The following is a 24,271-nucleotide window of genomic DNA, read 5'->3' as shown; positions in this document are numbered from 1 at the left end:
TTTATAGATGTGGAATTTTTCCAGTGAAACCTATCTAAACACATTTTCCACTTCTTTTTTTCCTCTTTCTTTTATTAACAAAAGGATTATATACAAACATTCAGCTTAACAGTATCAACACATACAAATCATATTTAAATAACATAAATACATATAAAGAACATACAATGAAAATACTAAAAGACAGCTACATGAAATGAATTCAAATTTTAAAAAAATATTAACATATTAACACATTTTTCACCTCTGCAGATATGACTGGCAACTCGTGACGTCACCGGCTCCTTCCATTGAATCAAAACATGGCGGCTGCCATGGAGCTGAGATGCTGGGGAGGAGACTGGGGTCTGCCTTCCGTCCACACCGAGTCTCTCATAGTTCTGGTAACGTTAACTCCTACTTAATAATAAGGCCAAGTTTTACTCGGCCTACTTGTAAGACGGCAGGTTTACTCTTCTTGCGTCTTCTCTCTGTGTGTGTGTGGGTGTGGGTGTGTGTATTTCTGGTTAGCCTACATGCTAACTCCCCTGCTGCACTTTGCTTGATAGCTGCATCAACCGGAAAATAATATTAACGTCAGCAGATGAATTTCACATTTATCCAGCTGTAAGTTATTATCTGTACCTGTCTTATATGTGTGGCTGGTTGTCAGAAGTCGCTCTCACTGCTGACATAATGTGGTCCTTCAAGGTCAGCTTGTTGAGGCTGATATTTTAATCTCTTTAGGTTTTATTCCCCGCTGTCTTGTTTTATATCTACCGACAACGTTTGAGATATCACTGACCTGCTGAGAAAATGAATGTCGGGCTGTTTGCTGCTTTGTTTATCATGCTGTCTCTCACCGGAGTGCAGTTGCAACTCTTGCCACAAGGTGACACTTGCACTAATTTTCTGGCCAAGACGACATGACATCTTGCAAAGCATTTAACTTCTCACCAGGCACCTCCTTTTTGTGCACAAGCCGAAAATAATGTGCTCAAAATAACAAGGTTACTGTTTCAGCAGCGCTTGGTATAACTCTGGTCTCATTTAAAAGGTAAATCTTTAAATTTTACAACCATAAAAGTCAGAATGATTATAAGTGATCCTGAAAATAGGCTAGTGTCACCTAACAGGTTAATCAGTGATACTACTGATTTTCGGTTTGATTCATTGACAGAATTCTGATATATTTATAAAATATAACATCATATTTTGTCAGCCCTGCACTTATTTCCATCGTTGTATCATTATACCTGTATCGAGGCATTCAATGTGTGCCATTAAGAAAAATGTAATCATAAACAATCAATAAATATTTTCAGGAAGCAAACAAGGTAAAAAAAAAAAAAAGGCTACTAGCTGAAACTAGTAGCCGTTTAATCAGTAAATCACTCGACAGAAAATAATTGATTAGCCTATCTGTTGCAGTCATCTTTTACACCATATTCTTTGTTTCCAGCTCCTCTGATGTGAGGATTTTCTCTCTCTTTTGTTTTTGTTTATAGTATATTTTATTATTTCCATAGTGAACGTACAAACACCATACATATAAGACAAAACAAACATATATTGACAGCAACAACTCTCCCAACACCCCCAACTCCAACAAAGAGAGTAAATAGGTCATAACCCCTAAAGGATACAACACCGTAATACAATAATAATACAAGTGTAAAAATAACAAAATAGAGTCAATCACCTCTACAAGAAATCCTCATGTTTCTATTAATCAGTTGACCTTCTTTCATATATAACTAAGAATCTGATACATTTAAAGGAAAATTTGATATACAGTCAGTCAATCCACCAATGTAACCAGTCTTTATCAAGGCATTCAGTGTGTGACATTAACAAAGAAAACTGAAGAGCTGAAACTGGTAGCCGATTAATCAGTTAGTAGATTGACTGAAAATAATCGATTATCGTCGCAGTCATTTTTCGCGGTAAATATTCTTTGGTTCCAACTCCTCCGAGGCGAAGATTTTCTGCTTTTCTCTCTGTTTTCTATCATTGTCAGCTGCATGTTGAGTTTTGGATTGCTGGTCAGACAAAACAAAACATTGGCAGGCAACACCTTGGACTCCAGAAAAATCACAACATTTTGTTCTCTAAACCAGGGGTTTTCAAAATCTGAGACAAAGCTTGGAAAAGCTTGGAGTCCCCTCAGACAAAGCTTGGAAAAAGGCGCACCCTCCCCATCCCTCAGTTGACACTACTTAGTTTCGCTCAGTTCCCAGATGCCTATGGGATCATGATTATGTTACACAAAAAAGGGTTTGTCTGAAGGCATTTTGTTTGTTGGGAAAGTGGGAAAAACTCCTCAAAACTACTATATCTCTGAGTTTTCTCTTTAACCAGACCACACACATCCAGACTATTCTATATGATCTCCTTTTGATAACTAACATAATAACTAATGTAATATTATTTCTCTTCCATTCACTGAGCCCCATTGGGGAGGCCTGCAGCCCCGCTTTGAAAACATCTGCTATAAACGATTCATCAGGAAAACAAATGGACAGATTAATTGATAATGCGGCCCTGATTGATTCAGTTATAAATTGATGCGTCTTCATTCTGGTGTTTTTTCCTCTTAGTGTGAATTAAGTTGTTTTCGCTCGGCAGTGAATACATAGTGGACCCTTGAGCCAAATCTCTGAGTCAGTGCCAAATTCCTGCTGATGGTATTTTGATTGCTGCAATCATTCAGCTGCACTATTAGATTGGTATCATACACAGCCGGGCACTGATACACGACCGTCACACGTAACTCAAGTATTACAGTCCTGCATCACTGGCAAGATTCCTCTTGAGGGTACATACTGGTCTCATGTAGTCTGACGGGATTGAATTATTGTATTTGAATCAAAAATGGCTGCCTAACACCTACGATCAAATTTTATATCATGAATGCCCTGATTGTTGTCTCTTTTTACCATCTGTCCTGATTCAACTGTGGGTTTTCTTTCAGGCATACGCTAAATTTTCTGGGGCAAAAGTCACAGCTTCTCCCATCGACTGGACATGGAAAACTCTCACAGGTGGGCTGCAGCTTCATATAAAACAGAGTTTCCACCACATGGGATTGTTTGACATACATATGTGGTCGAGGGAGAATACTGTGACTGAACAGGAATGTTTGTTAAAATATAAGATACATATAATTATTTATATACAGATTTGACACATTGATTTTTATGTTTTCATGCGTCTGATTAGGTTTCAAAATCGAGTGAATTGTTGTACAGTATATTATAGGTAACAAGACCTTAATAGCATATGTTTAGATGCAAAGCTCCTCTTAAATAACATCATTTTCATCCTGAATTGTAATATCTTCTGTACCGTATATAGATTTAATTTTTTAAATGTTAACTGTACGTATCTATCTTGTTAATACACAGTTTATTTACACATCTACATTGGTATTCATACTTCTATTTACATTCTGCTTTTTTATACACACGTAGTTTTTATCATGTCAATATGAATGCACATAGTCCACCCCTACTACTCAGAATCCTTATAAATTTCTTACGCTGTTATGTTTGTGCTTATGTTTATTGTTTAGTGTTCATGTTTTGCTTTTCTCTATTGACATCTGGACCACATTGAATTCCTTGTTCTTGCTACTTGGCGAATAAACTTATTGAATACTGTCTCCGTTTGTCCTGCAGCGACGGTCCCAGAGCTGGTTTGTGGAGACTCTGCAGTTAAAGAACCTTCACAGATTCTCAATTTCCTGAGAAAACAGGTAAGAGCAGATGCCAGGGCTGCTCACTGCACATGTCAAGTCAAGTCAGTTTTATTTGCACCTTTCATACACAATGGTCAACATGATTAAATCATTTTAAAGCAGAGTTTAATATTACAGAAATATAGCAACTGAAATTGAACAACATATCAGCACACACACATTCACAAGAATAGAAAAAGTAAATAAAACAAGTTGAAAATCAGTGCAGTCGTCCAGCTATACACTTAGGTAAGATACTGTCATAAGCCTGAGAAAACAGAAAGGTTTCAAGTTTTCTTTTAAACGTGGAAACAGTAGTGACTGATCTCAGGTCATCTGGTAGTTTGTTCCAGAGAGTAAAGTAACTAAAATCTCCCCCTGAAGACCTGGATCTTATTCTGGGTACAGTTAGTCTGGTTGGACTGTAGTCAGTGAGCAGGTCAGTAATGTACTGGGGAGCCAAACATCAGTAGGATCACAGCAGACCAGATCAGTAGACCCATAATAATATTTGATGTTTTTTCAGAGATTTAATGCAGACTATGAGCTGACAGCCAGACAAGGAGCAGACACCATGGCGTACATCGCTCTGCTTGAAGAGAAACTACGACCAGCTCTGGTAACACGATCTCTCGTCTGCTTGTTCCCTGACAAATGTTTACGTGTCAGTACCGTTCATCTTTAGGGTGATATTTTCTACCTCACAGTTGCACACTTTCTGGGTGGATGCAGAAAACTACGCCAACCTGACGCGGCCGTGGTTTGCTTCTCGCTCGCCATTCCCTCTTAACTTCCTCGTCCCGATTTGCCACGCCAAGATCGCCCTCTCACGCATCCTGCTGACCAAAGGAGAGTCGCCGCTACACAGAATCACTGAGGTGGAAGGAAAGGTAAATACTGATCCACCTAATTCCTCAATCATGTCATACTCTCCGTGTCACGCTTGTGACCACAAAGTAATTCTTTCTCTGTCTGCCTCAGATCTACAGTGACGCTAAAGAGTGCCTGAACCTGCTCTCCTACAGACTGGGAACAGCAAACTACTTCTTTGGCAACTCGTACGTTCTTTGTCTGAACAGTTGACTATTTGATTATGGCTGAGCAGTATGAGAAAACATAAACACCACTATGACCAGTACCTGTTCGGAAAAAAAGGTTAAAGAAAACGGCCTGTCAATATCAATAATGGTGCTTTTAGTGCAGATACAGTATCTCATATTGCTCTGCTGTATTGCTTGTCAGTGTGTTTCTGAAAGTATTTTATATTTGATTGTAGGCCAACCAGTCTGGACGCCTTTGTGTTTGGTTTTGTGGCTCCTCTCCACAAAGCCAGCCTCCCCAGCAGCCCTCTGCAGAGCCACCTCAGACAGCTGGATAACCTCACGTGCTTCTGCGACAACATCCTGGCAGTCTATTTCAGCTCAAGCCAACCTTGTAAGATCGCAGGACACACACACAGGAGATACTCAGACTTCAAGGGTTTTACCTGTTTATGATCAACAAGGAAACTTAACATTTCCAAGAACACAAAACAACTAACATCATCAACATTTTCTGCTTCATACATCTTGTTTCCTTCTTCTTGCTCGCTCTTTGTATCTGCTTTATTTTCGGGTGCTAAATGACCTAACACGGTTCTTGTTCCGCTAATTCTCGGCTATCTCCTTCTTCTTCTTCTTCTGTCGGGTGTCTTCTTACTTACATCTCTCTCCAGGTCCTCCCCCACCTGTTCAGGAAACAATGGATGCCAACCTGCAGAAACTAACTCAGCTTGTAAACAAAGAGTCCAACTTGATAGAGAAGGTGCTTCTGCTTTCCCTTTTCTCTTCTTTGCATGAGTTCATGGTTGCATTTGTCAGGTACAGTCTCAGCTGCACTAGAGTGTAAATGTAGTGATTTTCTTACTGAATCATTGTCATGTTATTTTGTGCTCACGCGTGTGTTTGTTCTAACTAAACTGCACTTTTGCTGCAGATGGATGACAATCTTCGCAGCAGTCCTCAGCACAAACCCCACCGACCAGACCCCAAACCCAGTCTGGCCAGTGAGAAGAGCTCTACCCCTGCCTAACCCCTGACCTTTAAAACCTGACTCCCAGATCCAGCCTCATGAAACGAAGAGGAACACCCTGTAGGTAAAAGGTGCAGTTATGAATCGGACTAAATTCATAAAATTGTCATCAACTTGAACTATATCGCAAAAGGAAAATAACTTAAAAAATAGAAAATATGCTCCTATAATTATAAAAGGGACTATTTTAAGATAATGATGATAGATTTCAAAGATGTTGGTCTGAAAGAGAAGAAAAGTGCATGTGTAAGTTGTTTTTTTTTTTGTAAAAGGTTGAGCGCATGTACGTGGTTGAGGGTGGAATGCTATGAAGTGGTGCTAAATGAGAAAGACACAGAAAGTTCAAAGGGAAGCTAAAAGAAATGAGAAGTCTAGCAGGGAAAATTAGGGACACTGTTTGACCTCTGAGAGTGTACATTTTCTGTTTTAACCTCTTACTCATTTTGTTTTCTTTAAGGGATATACGTTTTCTGTTTGGATTGTTCTGTTTTTCATACGATGGCACAACAGAAACAGCTGCACTGCGTCATGAGGATATTGAAATTACTGAATTAAAGATACCTTGATCACAAAGTAGAACTATGTTGGACTAGAGCACCTTATGACAAGATTTATTTAGTTTGCTTATGTTACAACACTATAAATCTGTCATTGCAGCGAGGATTTTAGATCCTTTAGCACCCTTCTGAGCACATGTCCTTCCAAAAATCCACTGTAAAAATGTTCTGTAAATTCAGATAACATTTAATTTAGTGTAATGTATAGAATATATGCACTCGTGACTATAGGAATAACCAGTTACTCATTTTGCTTCGCTCTCACCTCATTTGCTTTGTACAGCTTGTATAGTTGTAAATAGTTTCATGATTACTTCAAGTAAACAAATCAATGCAATTTACATGTTTCCTCTAATAGGGCTCATTAGCTTGTTCGCAATCTTTACTAGGTACACTGAGGTAATGGAAGGGCCTTACGTACTGTATTAACTTATTCATGCAAAATATTTGGGACTAATGTGTGTTTGTGTGTGTGTGTGTGTGTTTCCTCAGAAACCAGCGTATCTTTCAATCATTTTTTTTTTCTTTCTCGTGCAAGAACTTCTGTCATTAACAATCCACTCACTTCTGTTGTTGCCTTTTTTTTCATGACTCAAAATTTTTTGTAAAACATTTATTTTGTGTTTATTGTCATGGTTTGCTGTGCCTACAGTATTTAACTATCTGCCACTTTGTTTAACCTGAAGTGTCTGTCCCAGTTGGGAATGTGTTGCCTTTTTTTGCTTTATTTTTACAGTCTGATTATTTTTAAGACAGATTTTTCATTTCCTGTCATGTTCCCTGATCTCCTTACAGCTTATACATTACTGAACTGTCTCCATGTTATTGCTTTCATGATTATTCAGTGTCTCAGTCTGAAAGTACTAATATTTATAAAGAAACTTGGACTCTTCCAACTCCCAAAAAACTTCATAGATACATTCCCTTTAAAGCACCATATTCTGAAACAAGAGCGATCATTTGGGTATGTGTGCTGCCCGTCACTACATGTTATTGGACAGCAAACAGGCTTGTGAGGACCGTATGGGTGCAGTGTGCCTTCATGACTGCTGGTGTCTTTGCACAGTCGACAAAATGCTAACAGTGTCCTTCATAATTTTGATATGTTGTCATAAATTATCTTTGACATTTCTGTGGTTGTCTTCATATCATTGCAATATAAATATGATAATCGAACTATGCCCATTGTCATTTTTTTAAAGCAAAATAAACATCTTAACATCATTTCACTAAACTGGAGTGTATATTGAAAACACAGGGCTCAGCGATTGGGTTCAACCATGGGCCGTTTTTTTGTGATTTTTTTTTTTCATTTTGGGGCCACTAGCTGGCACAGTAGGCCTATATTATTATTTATTTATTTATTTTGTTCATTTATTTCTTTCATTTCAGAATATAATTAATTGATAACGTCATTTTTTCCATTAGTAAGTGAAGACTAACAGAGTTACAGCTTATTTTAATACTCATTTGGCTAAAAATGACTCATACATAAATATGTTAAGTGCTGCACTTCAAGACTTTATTGGAATTAACACAGCTGGAATTCACACATTAAAATTTAATTTATGGTAGGTTAATTAGACTTAATTACAGAACCACGCACTGTTCAAATAGCATGGCGCTAACCTGGTATTAATGCCTCATTGTCTGTGAGCAGTATTAGAATTAACAAGCTTATATTCATTGGGATTTTCATGAGCCTTGTATTTTTTTAAAATCTACGTTAGATTTGTGAGAAATTATGTAAAAGTTTTAATGTAAACTGAGAGTTAAAACTTCAACTCTCATTAAGGGGCCAAATATTTTTACTGGAAGGCCAGATTTGGCCCACGAGCCACTATGTGCCTGCCACTGGTATTTCTCTTCTGAAAAAGTCAGTGTTTCCTCTAAGCAGCAAGGCGTGCGATCGGATGTCTTATTATTTCCAGTAATGATTACAGAAGATTTCACCCTTGCTGCCATGCCTCCCTGATTGTGTGATCGGTTGTTTAGATATTGGGAGGATAAAGCGCTCTTTGTTCGTTTTTTGGCTTTAGAGATGGAAACAATGAGAATAATTAAGCTGAGAGGAAATGATGCAAACTTGACATCAGATATTGTCCCAGTCATCAGTCACGTGAGGGAGAGACTCCTGCTGAGCCTCCTCTTGGCCAGATATTTAATTATTAAAGCAACGGGAAATAAACAGCACATGTGGATCTGTTGTCAATTTTGTGCTAAAAAAAAAACGTAAGTGTATCTTCTCAATTTGAGTGATTTCATTTCACAATTGCCACTCTGTACTTCTGATTTGCTGAGTGAGAAAAAAAATATGGTCATCAAATCATAATCAGGATTGTCAAAGAGCCGTGTTGGTGAGATGAGGAACAAAAACAGGCCGGCAACACCCCACTTCCTTTTGAAAACTCTCTGCTGCAACAGAATCAGATCCTTCCAGAGCTCAGCTACAAAACAACATGAATTGTTCCAACTTCTTCCCAATCCAGAAGACAAGACAACAGAGATGAGTCAGTCGTTTATTCGTTCACGTTCCAGCTGAGCATGGAAGTCAGAAGCTGTTCCCTGTTCTGCATGTTTTTGCTTCACACTCTTCTTCTTCCTCTCTCTCTCCTCCCCTCTCTGCTTACCCAGAAATGAGGAAAGGTGTCACAGATGAGAAGGAAAAAAGGAACAAATGCCTGGAAAATAGTAGTGTAATAACTATGAACTGACATGTCCTCTGGAAAAACATGTACTTTTGTCAGGAGGGTGTGTGGCTCACAAACCTACAGTAGCTGTATGTCATAAAAAACAAACTGGAAGTCTAGGAATAAGTGTGTGATAGATTTTGCAGAAATGGATTCAGGCCTTTTTAACTGTGATTTAGGGTCATCTAAACTCAAGAGGCCCACAGTTAATTTGTGGACCAGTTTGCACATATTTGAAGGCTGATACAGTAAGTTTATAGTGTGTCATAGTAGGTATGTTGGGTAAATGAAATGAAATTTTAAGGAAAACCAAAACAAAACAATACTTTTATTAAAAATATATATATTTGATTTATGTTCATGTCAGAGGTTGTTTGGTTCACCATCGTTATCTGAATAGTTATTGTTCAAGATCTTTTTTTTGTCTCAGTCGAAGTACTGCCGTCACTCCCCTTCATCTTCAGGTGCATGACCACCAGTAACTGATCTGACTTTAACTTAAACTGTCCATATTATCTGGGACAGAGAACAGGTTAACTCAGAAGCTCAGGAAATATTGCAGCTGATGGAGTACTGAGGCCCTCTAGTGGTGAACTGGTGTTAAAGAGCTAACGAACTGAGTACAAAACAATCAGTCAGGTTGTGCAAATAGAAAAATAATCATATTCATTCCGCTCAAACATGAAAATCAGTTTACAAGACAGTGAAAGCAAAAACAGTTCATCGCCATAACAAAATATAGAAGTGATCATATCTGTTTACAAAGGTTATTTATACAAAACAAGCATATTCACAATATGAAAATGAGTTCAAAAGTGCTGCAGTATATTTCTTGGAGATACATTTTTGAGGATCACAAGAGGCTTTAACTTGTAGATGTTTGTGTTGGACTTCAATATTCAGTCAGAGCCTTTACTCGCAGTTATATATCAGTGAGGGTTTGATGAAAGAGGAGAAAACTGAAAATGAGTAAACTATTGAACAGTTACAAAACAGTACAAAACTCACATCAGCGTTGGTATATTGGTAAAAATTACAAAATTATCCTCAACATCTAATTTCTGCCTTGATGAAACAAAATTCAAGATGCTAACTGTGACAAAAAAAATCAAAGTACCCAATTTCACTTAAATTCAGTCCAATTTCAGTCCAGTTGTATACCCTCATCAATAATTTGCACTACTATGTTTTGATATTTACAAGAAGTTTCTATTTCTATTACGAAAAAAAGTTAAATTGAATTCATGTTCAATCAGAGAAAACATGTTTTCTTAATGATCCAATCATATCTTTTAACTTTTCAGTGGATATTAGTATTCTGAATGTCCCTTCTTATCGGCGCTTTTCTACATAATTCAGCAGTGATCATTGTAATCATTATACAGTAAGATCAGTCAATAAATGTCCAACATGAACTGTAAACTCGTTAGTGTGTGAGGCAGGTGGAAGAGCTAGCTGTCCTTGGCAAACTCTGGCACCTCTGGCACCATGCTGACCTCCAGGTGGCCGGGCATCTCCAGAGCCAGAGCAGGGTGGCACATCTGGGTGAAGCGCTGGCTGAAGGTACCCAACAACTGACCACTTTGGGCATTGTAGAAAGATAGACGACCGAGTTGGTAGTCTAGGAGAATACCCACCCGCTCAGGCAACTCTATCGCAAACACACTGGACTGAACGTCATTGTGGAGCAACTGATATCTGCAACTGGAGAGACAAAAGAGAGCGCAGGTGGATGTTTTAGACTAAAACAATGATGGGAAACATCTTTAAAAATGAGGGGAAATGCTTTATCCCTACCCGGATGGTGAAGGGATACACTGCAAACACCATGACAGGCTGTCTTCACCCAGTGGGCTGTTTTTATTGGCTGTGCTGTATGCCACTCCGAGCCTGTAAGCTTCACTTCCTGAAACAATGGTCTCCCAGTAGTAGTGCCCTCTTGCTGGCAACAACTCACCGAGGATGGATGGGCACCTGGAAAACACAAAAACTCTAGTTTAAAAATTAAACACATTCCTTATACAGTTTCCAGGGTCTGAAGAGTGGAAGAAAGATGACTGAAACAGTGTTAAACTCACTGTTTGTCTGTGGGTGGTACGTGTTCATATGTGTCCTGGGAGTAGTGCAGGGTGGTCTCGTCTGCTGACAGCTCCAGAGCAGGATGAGCTGAGTCTTTCAGCAGGTGGAACCTCGTTCCTGGAAACAGTAACAGGTTAAAGAAAGACATGAATATGAGAAACATATTAAGGAAACTATGTGACTTCTGCACTGTGACTGTATTTGTGTAACATGACACACAAATAGCAGTACAAAGATAGTTTAGGTTTTTTTTGTTTTTTTTTACCTTTGGTGGAAATGAGTGCTGCCTCGCTCTGTTCGCTGGCTCCAGCCTCATTCACAGCTTTGATGTAAAACAGGTAATTCTCATTGGGCTGCAGGAGAACCCTGTGCTCACAGCTTTTAATACCTGAGATTGATCTAGAAGTATTGTAAAGACACCACATACAGGCACACACATACATACACACAGACATAAATGGAAGGAATTAGTTTTTGTGCCTCCAAAGATGGCAATATATAACTGTAAGTTTGACTAAGTTTGCTTTTACTCAGCTAGTTTTAGCTAGCTGCCTTTCCCAGCATGGTTGAAATTACAAACACATAACATGAAACATTTTCAGCTAATACATTTTTTGTGATTTACAAATTCCCAGACACCTATCTTGTTAAATCAGCTGCAGCTTTTTGTGACCCAGATCTGATCTGCGAGGTGTCTTAGACCCACCTGAGCCCTTCTCCCTCCAGTTCGTACTGGCGGCAGTATTCCAAGGTGTAACTCTGTCCGGTCTGTGTTCCTGGGCTCCATCTCAACATGGCTGAATCCCACGTGACAGTACAGCGCTCGGTATCAATCACTGGCACTGATGGAGCTGCCAGAAACAAAGCCAGATATTTAAAACAGTAACAGTGTGAAAACGTCTTCTTGCTTTGAAGAGTAATCGCTCGAAACACTCAGCCACACTGATGCCTTCAAAAATATAGACAATACGGAAGAACACTGACTTGAAGAATCCAACTCTCTCCATCACGCTAGCGACAATAAAAACTATGCTTTCCAGTACAAAGTTGTAGTGTTGTTGTAACTTAAGCTCCAGTGTGTGGACTGACCAGTTCTGAAACAGAGTCTCTCGCTGGGCAGAGAGCAGCCGGTATAGTTGACAGCCATCACCCACACTTTGTACGTCTTGTCAGGCTCCAGCTCCTCCAGGACACAGTAACTCTCCTTCACTGTTACACGGTATTCCTCTGACACAGCTGCAGACAACAGCAATACAGATATGTGGTAACGCAGATGTAACCACTGAGACAAAAGAACTCAAACATTTCACTTGAATTTATATATTATGTCAATAAAACTATGCCCACTACAAATATCAGAATATACTACTATAAAATCCATAGAAGACCTATAACAAATGTTCTGTTTCTCAGAACAGACATCACCCGTTTTTCAGATGTTAGAAAAACAGAATTTTGGCCACTTTGACAACCATTTTCATGTTTAAACATCATCCTGGGAGTATTTACCTCCTTGTGGATCCTCCATGCAGTAGACCTGGAAGCAGTCAATGATATCTCCTGGGTTGATTTTCCAGTAAACGGTGACATTAGTGCTGGTGGCTGAGCCTGGCTCCTGGGGCTGAAGTGTGGGCCTTTGAGGCACTGAGTGAGGAAATATACAAGATTCATGACTGTCACATAAAAGCACAAGAAAACAGACCTCCTGCATATCTGAGATACATCTGCAAACATGTTTATATCAGACCGACCTGGGATTCCCTTTCGTTGTGTGAGGTTTGAGCTGGAAGAGTTGCCTTTGGCATAGTCCTCAAATACCAGCAGTCCCCTGGGACCCAGCTCCAGTGACATGGCTGACTCCAGAGCTGCCTTGAGCCTGACCACACAACCACAGTATTTAGCCTCTGGCTGCAACCACAAGTCAGTGTCAAAAACCGTCTTTGCTATAGGTCGCGCTTGGAATGAAACCGACCCTACAGTTTACAGTTACAACAGAGTTTATAGCTCTGCAGGTCAAGCAGCATGCTGTATTGGTTATCACTACTCAGTATGTTAGTGTATAGGAAACAAAACTAGGTCACACTGCATTCACTGAAAGCACATTACCTTGCATGAATGTCTTCAGGTGACTAATGGGAGAACAGATTGAAGAGGGATTGATCAGAAATTTGACACAAACCCACCTCACCAACGAGAGGGAAAATGTAGCATCAAGTGTCAGAAGCATCTGGACTCACCCGAGCGTCAGTCTCAGCCTCTCTGGCCGTGGTCTCCAGAGTGGCCTTAGCGGTGTCGATGCTCTCCTGAAAGGAGACGATCTGGTCATACAGCTGCTCCAGCTTGGTCTTCTTCTCCTCCTCCATGTTGACAGACATGTTGTTGTACTGCTGCATCACCAGAGCCATCATCTCCTCATTCTGCACCACCATCGCTGCCTCGGCCTCCACACAGTGGTCCTGGATGAGAGGAGACAGACAGACAGGAGAGATGATGCCAAATCAGTGTATCAATCATTTTTTATCATCTGATGATGCTTGTAAGAATGATAAAGAGTCCCATTTGGTATTAAAAGTCTTTGATTTTACACAGAAAAAGTCTTTATCTCTCTTTTTTATCTCTCAGATATATAATTATGGCATCATTTCTTTCCAACAACACAATAAAGTCAGTGTGCTTTACCTCTACAGAGTTGTAGGCCAGCTCCAGCTCAGACACCAGGTCCTCAATGTTCTCGGACCTCCCCTGCAGCTCTGAGATCCAGTCACCCAGCCTCTCCTGATACACAGACACAGGCAGGTTAAGTTTCACATTTATTTTCCAGAGCCTCTAATCACTAAACGATGTAACTGGGATTAAGGGAAGGATCATCTTCGCAACATGTTCACATTAACGCTTTAAATCAACACTGCTGCTGCACTGCTCTCTCACTGCGCTGACACTTTGAATCACATTGTGGCTGCTCCCCAACCAGTGATGTCACAGCAGATGTATTATCGTTGACGGGTGATGGGATAAAAACCTGATCAGAGTGCAACACGGTTTTGATTGATATGAAGCAATGCAGCAGTAGTTTTCTGGATTTTTCAATGAGGGAGAGGGAGTAGATGTCATTTTAAGGATATTTATTGAGCTAACTGAACATTTTTTGTGGAAAAAAATGTCAGATACAATTTATTATTCCAAGCGGAGGATTTTTAAATATCCTAAAACATGTCTGGAGGGAATCTTTAAATTTCTTCTTCATTATTGGTGGAAATAACGAGAAAAACAGATTTATTCATGACAGTCAATCTAACTCTCTATTTATGAATGGAGATTCAATTCATCACTTACTGGGTACCAAACACAAATATTTTCCCAACAATGGCAAAATAAGAAAAAATGATTTTATTTAGGCAATCTTAATAAAATTGCCATCCATCTCAATCCGCAGGGGATGGATGCTCTTTTCTATTGTTGTCATTTGGACTGATAAGGCAGGTAATCTGCCTTGTGCAGCTTTAAGGGAAAATTCAGGGAGGATATTCCAGGAGGAAGAACAGCAGTAATCCCCTGTCACCACCCGAACACTGTGACAGCTCAGATTTAATAGGTCAAGCTGTGGTTGCTGATCGCTCTGAGGCTGACCGCTTCTCTACTAAGTGTCAGAAAACAGGTGTGTGTGTGTGTGTGTGTATGAGGGAGAACGTGTGAGCATAGTTTTAGATGTCTATGTATAAAGAGGCATAGGAGTGAATTACACATTCTAGAGAATTGGACTGGATACAGTTTTCCTAAGTTGTTTTGGGATCATTGTCCCCCCGTGGAGTATCTCAATAGATTGCACTTCATGGTGCTGAAGTCAGACTTGCCCCTTGTAGCTTTGATCTTTGTCTCATTTAGAGTCCAGCTGTCAATGTTTCACATAAAATAAATGGCTAAGACCCAGTTCAAATATCATCTGGAAATGATAGTCAATCATCCTCTGTCTGTTCCAGCTTTCCTTTGATTTAGGTTCCAGAAACTTTACTGTGTTTATTGTTTACCAGAATATTTCACTTGTTTGCTGATATATCACACCTCACTCATATTGTCCAATGTGACCTCATAGATCACTGAAAAACATTTGAAAAATCTTGTTACAGAGTGGTCTCTAATTATATTAATAAGATAAATATATAAATGTGAAGGTTAATACTGAACAAGTGACCTTTGGAAAACTCAAAAAGTAAAAGACAACCGAAGATTACTAGATTACTTTTCAGATTACTATAAAATGCTTTAACACTATTGACTGCAGAGGCTGACCCTGTGCTGACCCAGAGGGACAGCAAGCAAGAACAGTGTGTGTGTGTGAACAGATCACATATCAGTCCCCACTTGATGATGTCACAGTGGACCTTTCCACCGATCAAAGCAGAGCATTACATTACAGCAATTCAATGTGCATGTCCGCAGCCTGCCAGCAGTCTGAGTGGAAAAGTTACAGCCGACTAATTTAGGACCAGTTTATTGTATGATGACCCAAACTAATGCCAGTAAAGTGTGTGTTGATCATAACTGTTCGTTGTAATAATGCTGGTAACGTGTATGACGATGAGTTGCTATTACAGCATGCTATGAGTCGTGAGGGCAGCTGCTGCATCATTTCAGCGACGTATAAATAGTTGTGTTCTGAATTCATGCCGCCTATTATAACACAGATATAAGGATAAGGAATAGTTCGGCATTTTGGGAAATACGCTTTTTTGTTTTCTTTCCATTTTCTTTCCCAAAATGTTGGACTATTCCTTTAAATGTCCTTTAAAAAATATATATTTTGCCATACCTCACCACACCTCTACTACATTATATAAAAAATCATTTACTTACTAATAATGTGCATGTAAACTAAGCTATGAATTTGTATAGTATTGGTTTAAACAAAGTATAGACATATTAGACACATTTGTTAATGTTATATAGCAACTAATGCATATTAATTAATAGTAGTTAATACAATAATAAGCAGTAATTATTGTTAATAGTTATTAATGGTCTACTTGTTGGTAATATATAGCTGATAAGGATGTCAATTAAGAAAAAAATTATCATGTTTATGTTAACTGAAGAGCAAATGTGATATAAAAGTCAACTAATCTATAAAAATGTATCTATAGTAATCATTTACAACTTTTAAATGGGTTTTACTGTTTATCTTATATGTGTTCTATTTTGTTATTAAAGCTCAACAAACTCACTAAAAACTCTAAAACAAATGTTGCTGTTATATTCACACATCATATGAACATCCCCATAATACATCACCTTGATATCCTCGTAGGCTTTGTCCGCAGCAGTCACCTGGTGGCTGTGATGCTCTCCAGACTCACAGTCGTCTTTGGACAGCAGACATTCACAGGTGAGACAGAACCAGTCCATCCCGTGCAGCTCAGCAGCCAGCCGAGCCTGAATCTCCTCCTCAGCGTCGATGATCTCATAGTCATCCTCAATCAGCTCTTCGTTTGCAGACAGATCTAAGACTTTCTGCTCCGTCTCCGCCTTCATCTCCATCCTCTCTTCTCTCTCCTGACCAGACTCAGGTCTCGGCTCCTCTGCATCTCTCTGTATTTCAGGTTCTGTAATCTCTCCGGCGTCCTGTTTGGATATCATCTCGTATTCAGGCTCCTCTTCAATCACCTCTGGACCCTCTGCAACTGCTTCATCTTGCTCTATCTTTTGTCCTACGTCTTCTCTGTGCACATCAATCTCTGGACTTATATACTCTGTCATAATGTTTATTTCTGGTGAATCCTCTGCCCTGTACATCTCTGCCTTTTCTTCTACCTCTGCTGCTTCTACATCCTCTCTGTGTAGCTCAGATAAATCCTCCTGGGGAGTAAAGCTCCTCAGAGGGGAAAAGACGGCCTTGTCTTCTTTTAAGTCCCCATCTGTCTTCTGCTCCTCTACATCAGCCTCCTCCACAGGTGTTGCAGGTGAGTAACTCCTGTCCAACTCATTTGTGAGTAATGCCTCTTGTTTCAGAGCATCTTCTGGTTCTTCTTCCAGTTGAGGCTCGGTTATTGTTTCTTTCATTGCTTCCTGAAGAGCTTCTGAGCATACTGTGGTGTTTTCAGATGCTGGTTGTTTGCATGTGTTGTCAAGTTCAGAGAGATCACTTTTTGTGATCTTCCCCGAATGCTGACCGATCTCTATGTCCATCTCTACAGCTCGTCCTTTAGGGACGAGGAGGATTAACTCATCACCCAGATCTTGAACAGCAGTCCTAGTGTCTTCTGTGGGTGTTTCAGCTGTCAGTTTAGTTTTCTCCGTTTCACTGCCAGCTGCTGATTTGTCTTGTTGATGCTTCTCGGTTTCAAGGATTTCATGCTCGTTCTTGCCTGAATCTGTCATGACTTCGTCCGGCATCAGAGGTTCTGTTACTTCACTCAAAGTTTCAGTTTTAACCTCTGACTCCTGATCAGCTGCAGGTACAAACTTTGGTGACTCAACCACAATTTTCTCTATTGAAGCTTCCTGTCTTTTTTCTCCCTCTGGAACTGCTGTTTGAACAGCTGTTGCCTCAGCACTTGTTACCTCCTGAAGATCAATGTGAACTTTAGTTTGGATTTCTTTTTCATCCACTGTCTTTTCAGTTATCTCCACTACTGCATGCACCACTGGCTCACAGTCAGTGATGTCCTCAACAGGTGCAGCTTTTTCGGGAGCAACTGCTTCTTCTTCCTTAAACAGGGATGTCTCTGCTGATGCCTCTATTTCAAGTGAGAATTCAGTAGAGTTGAACATTTCCTGTCTTATAGTTTCAAGTTCTTTCATTTCTGCTGGGGTCTCTGTTTTTGCTGCAGTTATTTCTTTCTCATAAGCAGCCACCATCTCAGTGTCAGTTGCTTCCTCCTCTGTTTTTGCTGCAGTTATTTCTTTCTCATAAGCAGCCACCATCTCAGTGTCAGTTGCTTCCTTCTCTGTTTTCGCCGCAGTTATTTCTTTCTCATAAGCAGCCACCATCTCAGTGTCAGTTGTTTCCTCTTCTGTTTTTGCTGCAATTATTTCTTTCTCATAAGCAGCCACCATCTCAGTGTCAGTTGCTGCTTTCTCTGTTTTTACTGCAGTTATTTCTTTATCATCAGCAGCCACCATCTCAGTATCAGTTGCTGCTTTCTCTGTTTTTACTGCAGTTATTTCTTTCTCATAAGCAGCTACCATCTCAGTGTCAGTTGCTACTTCCTCTGTTTTTACTGCAGTTATTTCTTTCTCATAAGCAGCTACCATCTCAGTGTCAGTTGTTTCCTCTTCTGTTTTTGCTGCAATTATTTCTTTCTCATCAGCAGCTACCATCTCAGTGTCAGTTGTTTCCTCTTCTGTTTTTGCTGCAATTATTTCTTTCTCATAAGCAGCTACCATCTCAGTGTCAGTTGTTTCCTCTTCTGTTTTTGCTGCAATTATTTCTTTCTCATAAGCAGCTACCATCTCAGTATCAGTTGTTTCCTCTTCTGTTTTTGCTGCAATTATTTCTTTCTCATCAGCAGCTACCATCTCAGTGTCAGTTGCTACTTCCTCTGTTTTTACTGCAGTTATTTCTTTCTCATAAGCAGCCACCATCTCAGTGTCAGTTGTTTCCTCTTCTGTTTTTACTGCAGTTATCTCTTTCTCATAAGCAGCCACCATCTCAGTGTCAGTTGCTTCCTCCTCTGTTTTTACTGCAGTTATCTCTTTCTCATAAGCAGCCACCATCTCAGTGTCAGTTGCTACTTCTTCTGTTTTTACTGCAGTTATTTCTTTCTCATAAGCAGCCACCATCTCAGTGTCAGTTGCTTCCTCCTCTGTTTTTACTGCAGTTATCTCTTTCTCATAAGCAGCCACCATCTCAGTGTCAGTTGCTTCCTCCTCTGTTTTTACTGCAGTTATCTCTTTCTCATAAGCAGCCACCATCTCAGTGTCAGTTGCTTCCTCCTCTGTTTTTACTGCAGTTATCTCTTTCTCATCAGCAGCTACCATCTCAGTGTCAGTTGCTTCCTCCTCTGTTTTTACTGCAGTTATCTCTTTCTCATAAGCAGCCACCATCTCAGTGTCAGTTGTTTCCTCTTCTGTTTTTGCTGCAATTATTTCTTTCTCATCAGCAGCCACCATCTCAAAGTCAGTTGCTGCCTCCTCATACAAACTCTTCTCAGTGGTTTCTGTTTGTATTTCAGATTTAATGACAGTCTGAGGCACCTCAGTGCTTACAGGTGCTTTCACTGCTGTCTCCTCTGTTGCTTCTTCAAGCACCTCAGCTGTTTTTTCTGTCTCTTGTTGTGTCTGACATGGTTGCTCGGACTCAATAACACTTTGCTCACTAGCTTTTTCTGCTGGTTCTTCTCGCTGGTGCTCCACACTCTCCCCTGTTTTCTCTGTTTCCTTGTCCACCTGTTGAGTTTCAGGAAGAAGCTCGTCAGTATGGCTCTCAGGAGGCTCAGTCTGGTCTCTTTTTACATCATGTTTCACCTCCTGATCCTGCATCTTCTCCTCTGTCAGTTTAGACTCCTGAATTGATTCTTCTGATGCGAGTCTGACAGTCTGCTCTTCAGTCACAGTAGAGATTTGTATTTCCTCCCTTTCCTTTTCTGTTTCTGTAACTATTTCCCCTTTCTCTTGCAAATCTTCTCTCATCTCCTCATTGCTGACTCCCTGCACTTTTGGTTCCCCATACTTTATCTCATCCTTGTCTTCTTCTTCCACTGCTCTTGTTAGACATCCTGTCATTTCAAACTTACTCTGTGACCAAATCATCTTCCCTTCCTTGTTATCTTCCACTGACTCTGACTGAACCTCCACTGTGGGAGTTTCATCTTTCAAAGTGAACTTCTCCAGGTACCCGTCAGCCTCTTCCGAATCTGACAAAGATCTCTTAAAAGATTTCTCAGATGTTACGCTCTCTGGCTCAGAGTATTCCTCATCGCTCCTCCTCCTCTCGCCTACAGCATCCTTGTAAAGGTCAGAGTACATGAAGGACATGGCGGTGGGCTCCTCCAGCAGGATGGGGTCAATGATCTTAGGGGGTCCAGGGGAGATATAGATAGGGGTGAGGACGGATTCTTCACTTCCAAACAACACAGAACCGTTCTCCTTCAACTGTCTCTGGCTCTCTCTTCGTGTTCTCATCCCTGTTTCATCCTTTGCTTCGTCGTCTTCTCTCTGGTGCAGTTCATCAGCAGGAGCTCCACCTCCGTAGAAGACCTCATCCAGGTGTTCCCCGACTATCTCCACATCTGTAACAAAGACAAAGGAGTCCTCTGATGCTGACTGGCTGTCTGTGGCTGTCTCTGTAGCAGGCTTTTGCTCCTCTGCCTGGGGTTTCACTGCAGGATGTTCTACCTCCTCCTGCAGCTCTGGAGCTTGTTCTCCGGGAACCACCTCATCCAGAAGGGTAAACTTCTCAAAGTAGTCAATGTCACTGGTGCTTTGCTGGTGCTCTTTCGGTGTGGGTGTGTTTCTGAGCTCTGTGTCTGTTATTGACTGAGAAGAGTCTTGCTTCGAGGGCTGTGGAGCAATTACAATCAGTATATTAATCCATAGAGGACATATTGTACATTTTAATGGCTTTTTATTGGTCAAATTTATATACTAATTTATGTGAAAAGGTCAGCTGAAATCAAAACTAGTGTTAAAAAGTTCTAATAATCAGATAAATCAATAAATACCTCTGGGTGATCCAATATTTCCATGTCCTCTGGCAGGACATCATCCTGTGATTTTGTCCAGGTTTGGTGGTTTCTGGACTTGATCTTGGGAGTCTGGTCCAGATAAGACAAATTGTCCTGCATCTCTGTGCTCTCTTCTTCATCCACAGTGGGAAGTTTTGACGGGACTCTGATGTTGAGGATCTCGTAACCCTCTGAAATCAAACTAAACAGCTGCTGATCTTTGTTTTTGATCTCTTCCAAGTCCGACTCTGTTTCAGTTTTCTCCTGTTTGACATTGGGAAGAGATACTTCTGCCATCTCAGGTCTCTCCACTCCCAGAGCTGAAGCTGATCTTGAGCTGCCAGGTCGGCTCAGCCTGTCCCCCAGCCTGCTGCTCCTTCCTCCAGACCTCGTCCTCCTGCGTATTATTTTGTCCTCATCGAAGACGATGGTGATCTTGCCTGCAGCTCCAGAGCCTTCCATGCTGCAGGCTTCAGAGAGGGAGCTGGTCTCAGAGGCCCAGGGAGTAGAGCAGCGACTAGAGGCCGTCTCCCAAACAATACCGCTGTCCTCACTCTGAACAGTGACCATGGAGAACGATGGATCCACCATCAGGCACTGGAGTTTGGGCTTCACAGACTGGTCTTGGACAACCTCTCGCAGACTGAAGGAATGAGGAATGGACAGAGAGAGTTAAAGAAAGGAGGGCAGGCTGTTCACAAGAAGAGGAGTGGCATGACTAGATTGCAAGGGGAGATCCTTTCGACACAGCTCATGGAAATGCAAGCGGAGAACAAACCAATGAATCAAACCAAAACATATCTGAGTAATGTGTGCCAACATAGAATTCACCACCACGTTTTGCACCACTGAGGCAACTTAGCAAATCTAAGCTGAAAACACAGTAACACCTGCTGATCTTTTATCAAGATGATTGCTTAAGAGGTGTATATCTCCGGCATTAGACCAGGTGTCTAGTGCCAGGGTGCCAATGTGAGAGGTGTGTTGAAAAACTTATGATCAAATGCGCTCTGTGCTATCCCTCCTGTTATGAATCCAGCTTGGCCCAAGCAGGGTGACAGGAAAGTGATGTCCCAAAGCGTCATTCATGTAATATTAGAGACGAAATGCCTGGCCTTCTAAGATGCATCCAACATATCAGTGTCTTCTACTATTTCTGACATGGCAAGAGTAGCTAGAGCACCCAGTATGACACATGATAAATGAGATGTAAAATATGGGATGGTAAATAATATTAAAAAGCCAAATAGAACTGCCCTCAGTGTCACGCTGGCAATTCCTTGTATGATCACATCAGGAGAAGAGCAGATAATCATTATATGTGTTAAATGAGCACTGCTTTGTTTAACTTGGAACCACCTGTACAGTCACACCCTTCAGACACTGAGACACTGAAACAATTTGACAAAATCTATCTGAGCTAAGAAGCCTGAAAACAAATGGATCAGCACAGATTTCATTCAATAAATTTCTTGGTAAGATCTCCTAACAGAAAAGACATCACTTTACACAAGGAAAAGTCACTCATAATTGTGGTTATTCAGCTTGTCAGGTCCAGACAAGTGTATTAAGCACCTGTTGTGCAGCTCCTCCACCTCATCTTCATCGTCCTGGCTGATGGAATCTGAAGGCCCGCACTGAAAATCCTGCAGCTCTGTCATATCCGCGTCCAGACTCTCATATTCCTCCATCTTGACGATATCCACCAGCTCTTCCCTTCACAGCTCCCACAACGTTGTTTTCTGTATATTTTAGAGTCCTCTTGATGTTTTCGGCCACTCTGATTTCAGGAGAGTCGCTCTGCCTGTTTGTGTCATTCTAAGTTGGGAGCTGTCCATCTGACTCAGCGAGGGACAGAAATAAACTGAGTGGGGAATGAAAAGAGGGGAGTGGAGATGGAGAGGGGCAACGCAGTGAGAAGGCTGTAGGTCTCACTGGGTTCTGAGTTAGGTACACTAATAAAACAAAAAATTCTTAAAAGAAGTTCGATTTTCAACACATTATAACTTGATTGTTACAGATTTGTCAATATAATCATTACGTGGCTCCTGGTCTGTGCCGTGGCTCACAGCTGATTGAGGCAATGTGCCTTTAAGATAGAAATCCCCTTTGCTGAGTTAAATATAGGCCATGTGCTGAAACAGTACTCCTGGTCCCCCCTGCTGCTGGTGGCCAGAGGGCCCCACATACACACACATCTTGTAAAGTATCTAGCACCTAACAGTGCTGGCATTATGCCGAAGTCGTAAAACTAGGTGTAATAAGGCGTCAAACCAGAACAAAAACCTGTACACAAGCTGTCAGAAAAGGCTGCAGAGAACACTTGAACAAAAGGTGTGAACATCCTGGAGTCATTCTTAGTTTTAGCATCTTTTTTAAGACCTATGAGTCACAAGCACCTTGACATACGGAGTGACGTCAGAGCTGCAGGTGACAGTAAAGAGTGACAAACAAAAATACATCAGAATTTACATAAACAGGTGGACTAAGGAGGATTGGACCAGATGTGGGATGTTATATGTGATTATGATCAATATCTGTCTCAGGTGATAGTTACTGAGTAACACATGAATGTGGATAAAATCAGTGATGTTGATTTTTAACTCCAAGATCATAAAACCATATTGTGTAAAACTTTAGGCCCCCTTTATTTAACATTCATAAGCAGTATACAAACATTTAATAAATGGTTTAAAGCACACTATGGTGTAGTTGTAAGCAGACTCTTTTAAGTGTTTATTATATGTATAGTATATACTGTATGTACAGTATTTTTCAGCAATTGTAACTTCTCCTATTATTGTAACTATTTTCTTATATTGTCATTCATTATCTGTTTATACACCAGTCTCCACCTACATATGCCCAAAGGAGGAGTTAAAGTTGCAGATGAAAACATTAATAAACACTTAAATCTGCTAACAACTACATTATAGTCAGTTATAACGCATTAATAGTTTGTACACTACTTATAAATGCTAAATAAGGGGACTTAAAAGTGTAAAGTGTTGCCCAATATGGTAGTTAGTGAGTCCTAATTACATCCCACATCCCAGAATGGTCCATTACACATTGCCCACAAATCTCACTTTGCCAAATACATCTGCACATGTATGACAGGTGCAAACATAGCCAGTGTGCAATTTAATATAATTTTGGCACTTCTATTAGCATTGCCAAGAATCCAGTGGGCTTCACATAGAGCTCAAAAAATATAAAGTGAAAACAAACATACATCTTTAGAGATTTAATTTTTTTAAATTTACAGTAAATGTACAAAATGTACAAAAAGAGCCAAGGAAAAATATAAATCAACAAGGAAAAGAAAGAAAAAAGAAAACAAGTCACGATACCACACAAGAAAAATAATACAACACATCAGGAGTAATAATAAAGGTGAGGAACATCCAGAGACTGGCCTCCAGTGATCACCTCAGAGTCACTTGAATTGGGCCACTAACTTAAATATCACTTAAAAACAAGCTCAGTTTTCAGAGG

General features: G+C 40.4%; 2 protein-coding genes across 4 annotated transcripts; one reads left to right on the top strand and one right to left on the bottom strand.

The window, feature by feature from the left end:
* The first annotated feature begins 270 nt into the window (after positions 1 to 270).
* mtx3 (metaxin 3) lies at positions 271 to 10,124 on the top strand. Of its 3 annotated transcripts, XR_006406765.1 has the most exons (10): positions 271 to 383; positions 2,954 to 3,023; positions 3,660 to 3,736; positions 4,245 to 4,337; positions 4,426 to 4,608; positions 4,700 to 4,776; positions 4,995 to 5,152; positions 5,433 to 5,521; positions 5,693 to 5,859; positions 6,838 to 10,124. XR_006406765.1 is itself a non-coding variant. In XM_044370292.1 (9 exons), the coding sequence occupies exons 1-9, from the start codon at positions 303 to 305 to the stop codon at positions 5,786 to 5,788; spliced, it is 924 nt and encodes a 307-aa protein (XP_044226227.1). In that variant the 5' UTR covers positions 271 to 302; the 3' UTR covers positions 5,789 to 10,124. The 3 variants fall into 3 exon arrangements, 2 of the variants coding, with proteins under 2 accessions (XP_044226227.1, XP_044226238.1); XM_044370292.1 differs by having other exon boundaries at positions 5,693 to 10,124; XM_044370303.1 differs by lacking the exons at positions 5,433 to 5,521; positions 6,838 to 10,124 and having other exon boundaries at positions 5,693 to 5,781.
* Positions 9,676 to 22,630, bottom strand: cmya5 (cardiomyopathy associated 5). Its single transcript, XM_044370281.1, has 14 exons — positions 22,349 to 22,630; positions 20,771 to 21,416; positions 16,401 to 20,609; positions 13,794 to 13,889; positions 13,352 to 13,570; positions 13,221 to 13,243; positions 12,866 to 12,990; positions 12,624 to 12,758; positions 12,204 to 12,350; positions 11,821 to 11,965; positions 11,380 to 11,513; positions 11,114 to 11,231; positions 10,833 to 11,009; positions 9,676 to 10,739 (listed from the first exon to the last, which is right to left on the bottom strand). Exons 1-14 carry the CDS (start codon positions 22,462 to 22,464, stop codon positions 10,487 to 10,489), a joined length of 6,543 nt encoding a protein of 2,180 aa, XP_044226216.1. The 5' UTR covers positions 22,465 to 22,630; the 3' UTR covers positions 9,676 to 10,486.
* Between the last annotated feature and the right edge of the window lie 1,641 nt (positions 22,631 to 24,271).

The sequence above is a fragment of the Thunnus albacares genome, chromosome 2 (assembly GCF_914725855.1).
Source record: "Thunnus albacares chromosome 2, fThuAlb1.1, whole genome shotgun sequence".
Taxonomy (NCBI): domain Eukaryota; kingdom Metazoa; phylum Chordata; class Actinopteri; order Scombriformes; family Scombridae; genus Thunnus; species Thunnus albacares.
Note: the sequence above shows the minus strand (reverse complement) of the source record. Positions and strands in the feature narration are given on the sequence as shown.

Coding starts and splice junctions, on each gene's coding strand:
- mtx3 (XM_044370292.1), top strand. CDS start 303: ATGGCGGCTGCCATGGAGCTGAGATGCTGGGGAGGAGACTGGGGTCTG. Junction 384..2,953: donor CCGAGTCTCTCATAGTTCTG/GTAACGTTAACT, acceptor GTTTTCTTTCAG/GCATACGCTAAATTTTCTGG. Junction 5,153..5,432: donor TTTCAGCTCAAGCCAACCTT/GTAAGATCGCAG, acceptor ATCTCTCTCCAG/GTCCTCCCCCACCTGTTCAG.
- cmya5 (XM_044370281.1), bottom strand. CDS start 22,464: ATGGAGGAATATGAGAGTCTGGACGCGGATATGACAGAGCTGCAGGAT. Junction 12,991..13,220: donor CCTGAAGACATTCATGCAAG/GTAATGTGCTTT, acceptor TTGTGTGGTCAG/GCTCAAGGCAGCTCTGGAGT. Junction 10,740..10,832: donor TGTATCCCTTCACCATCCGG/GTAGGGATAAAG, acceptor TTGTCTCTCCAG/TTGCAGATATCAGTTGCTCC.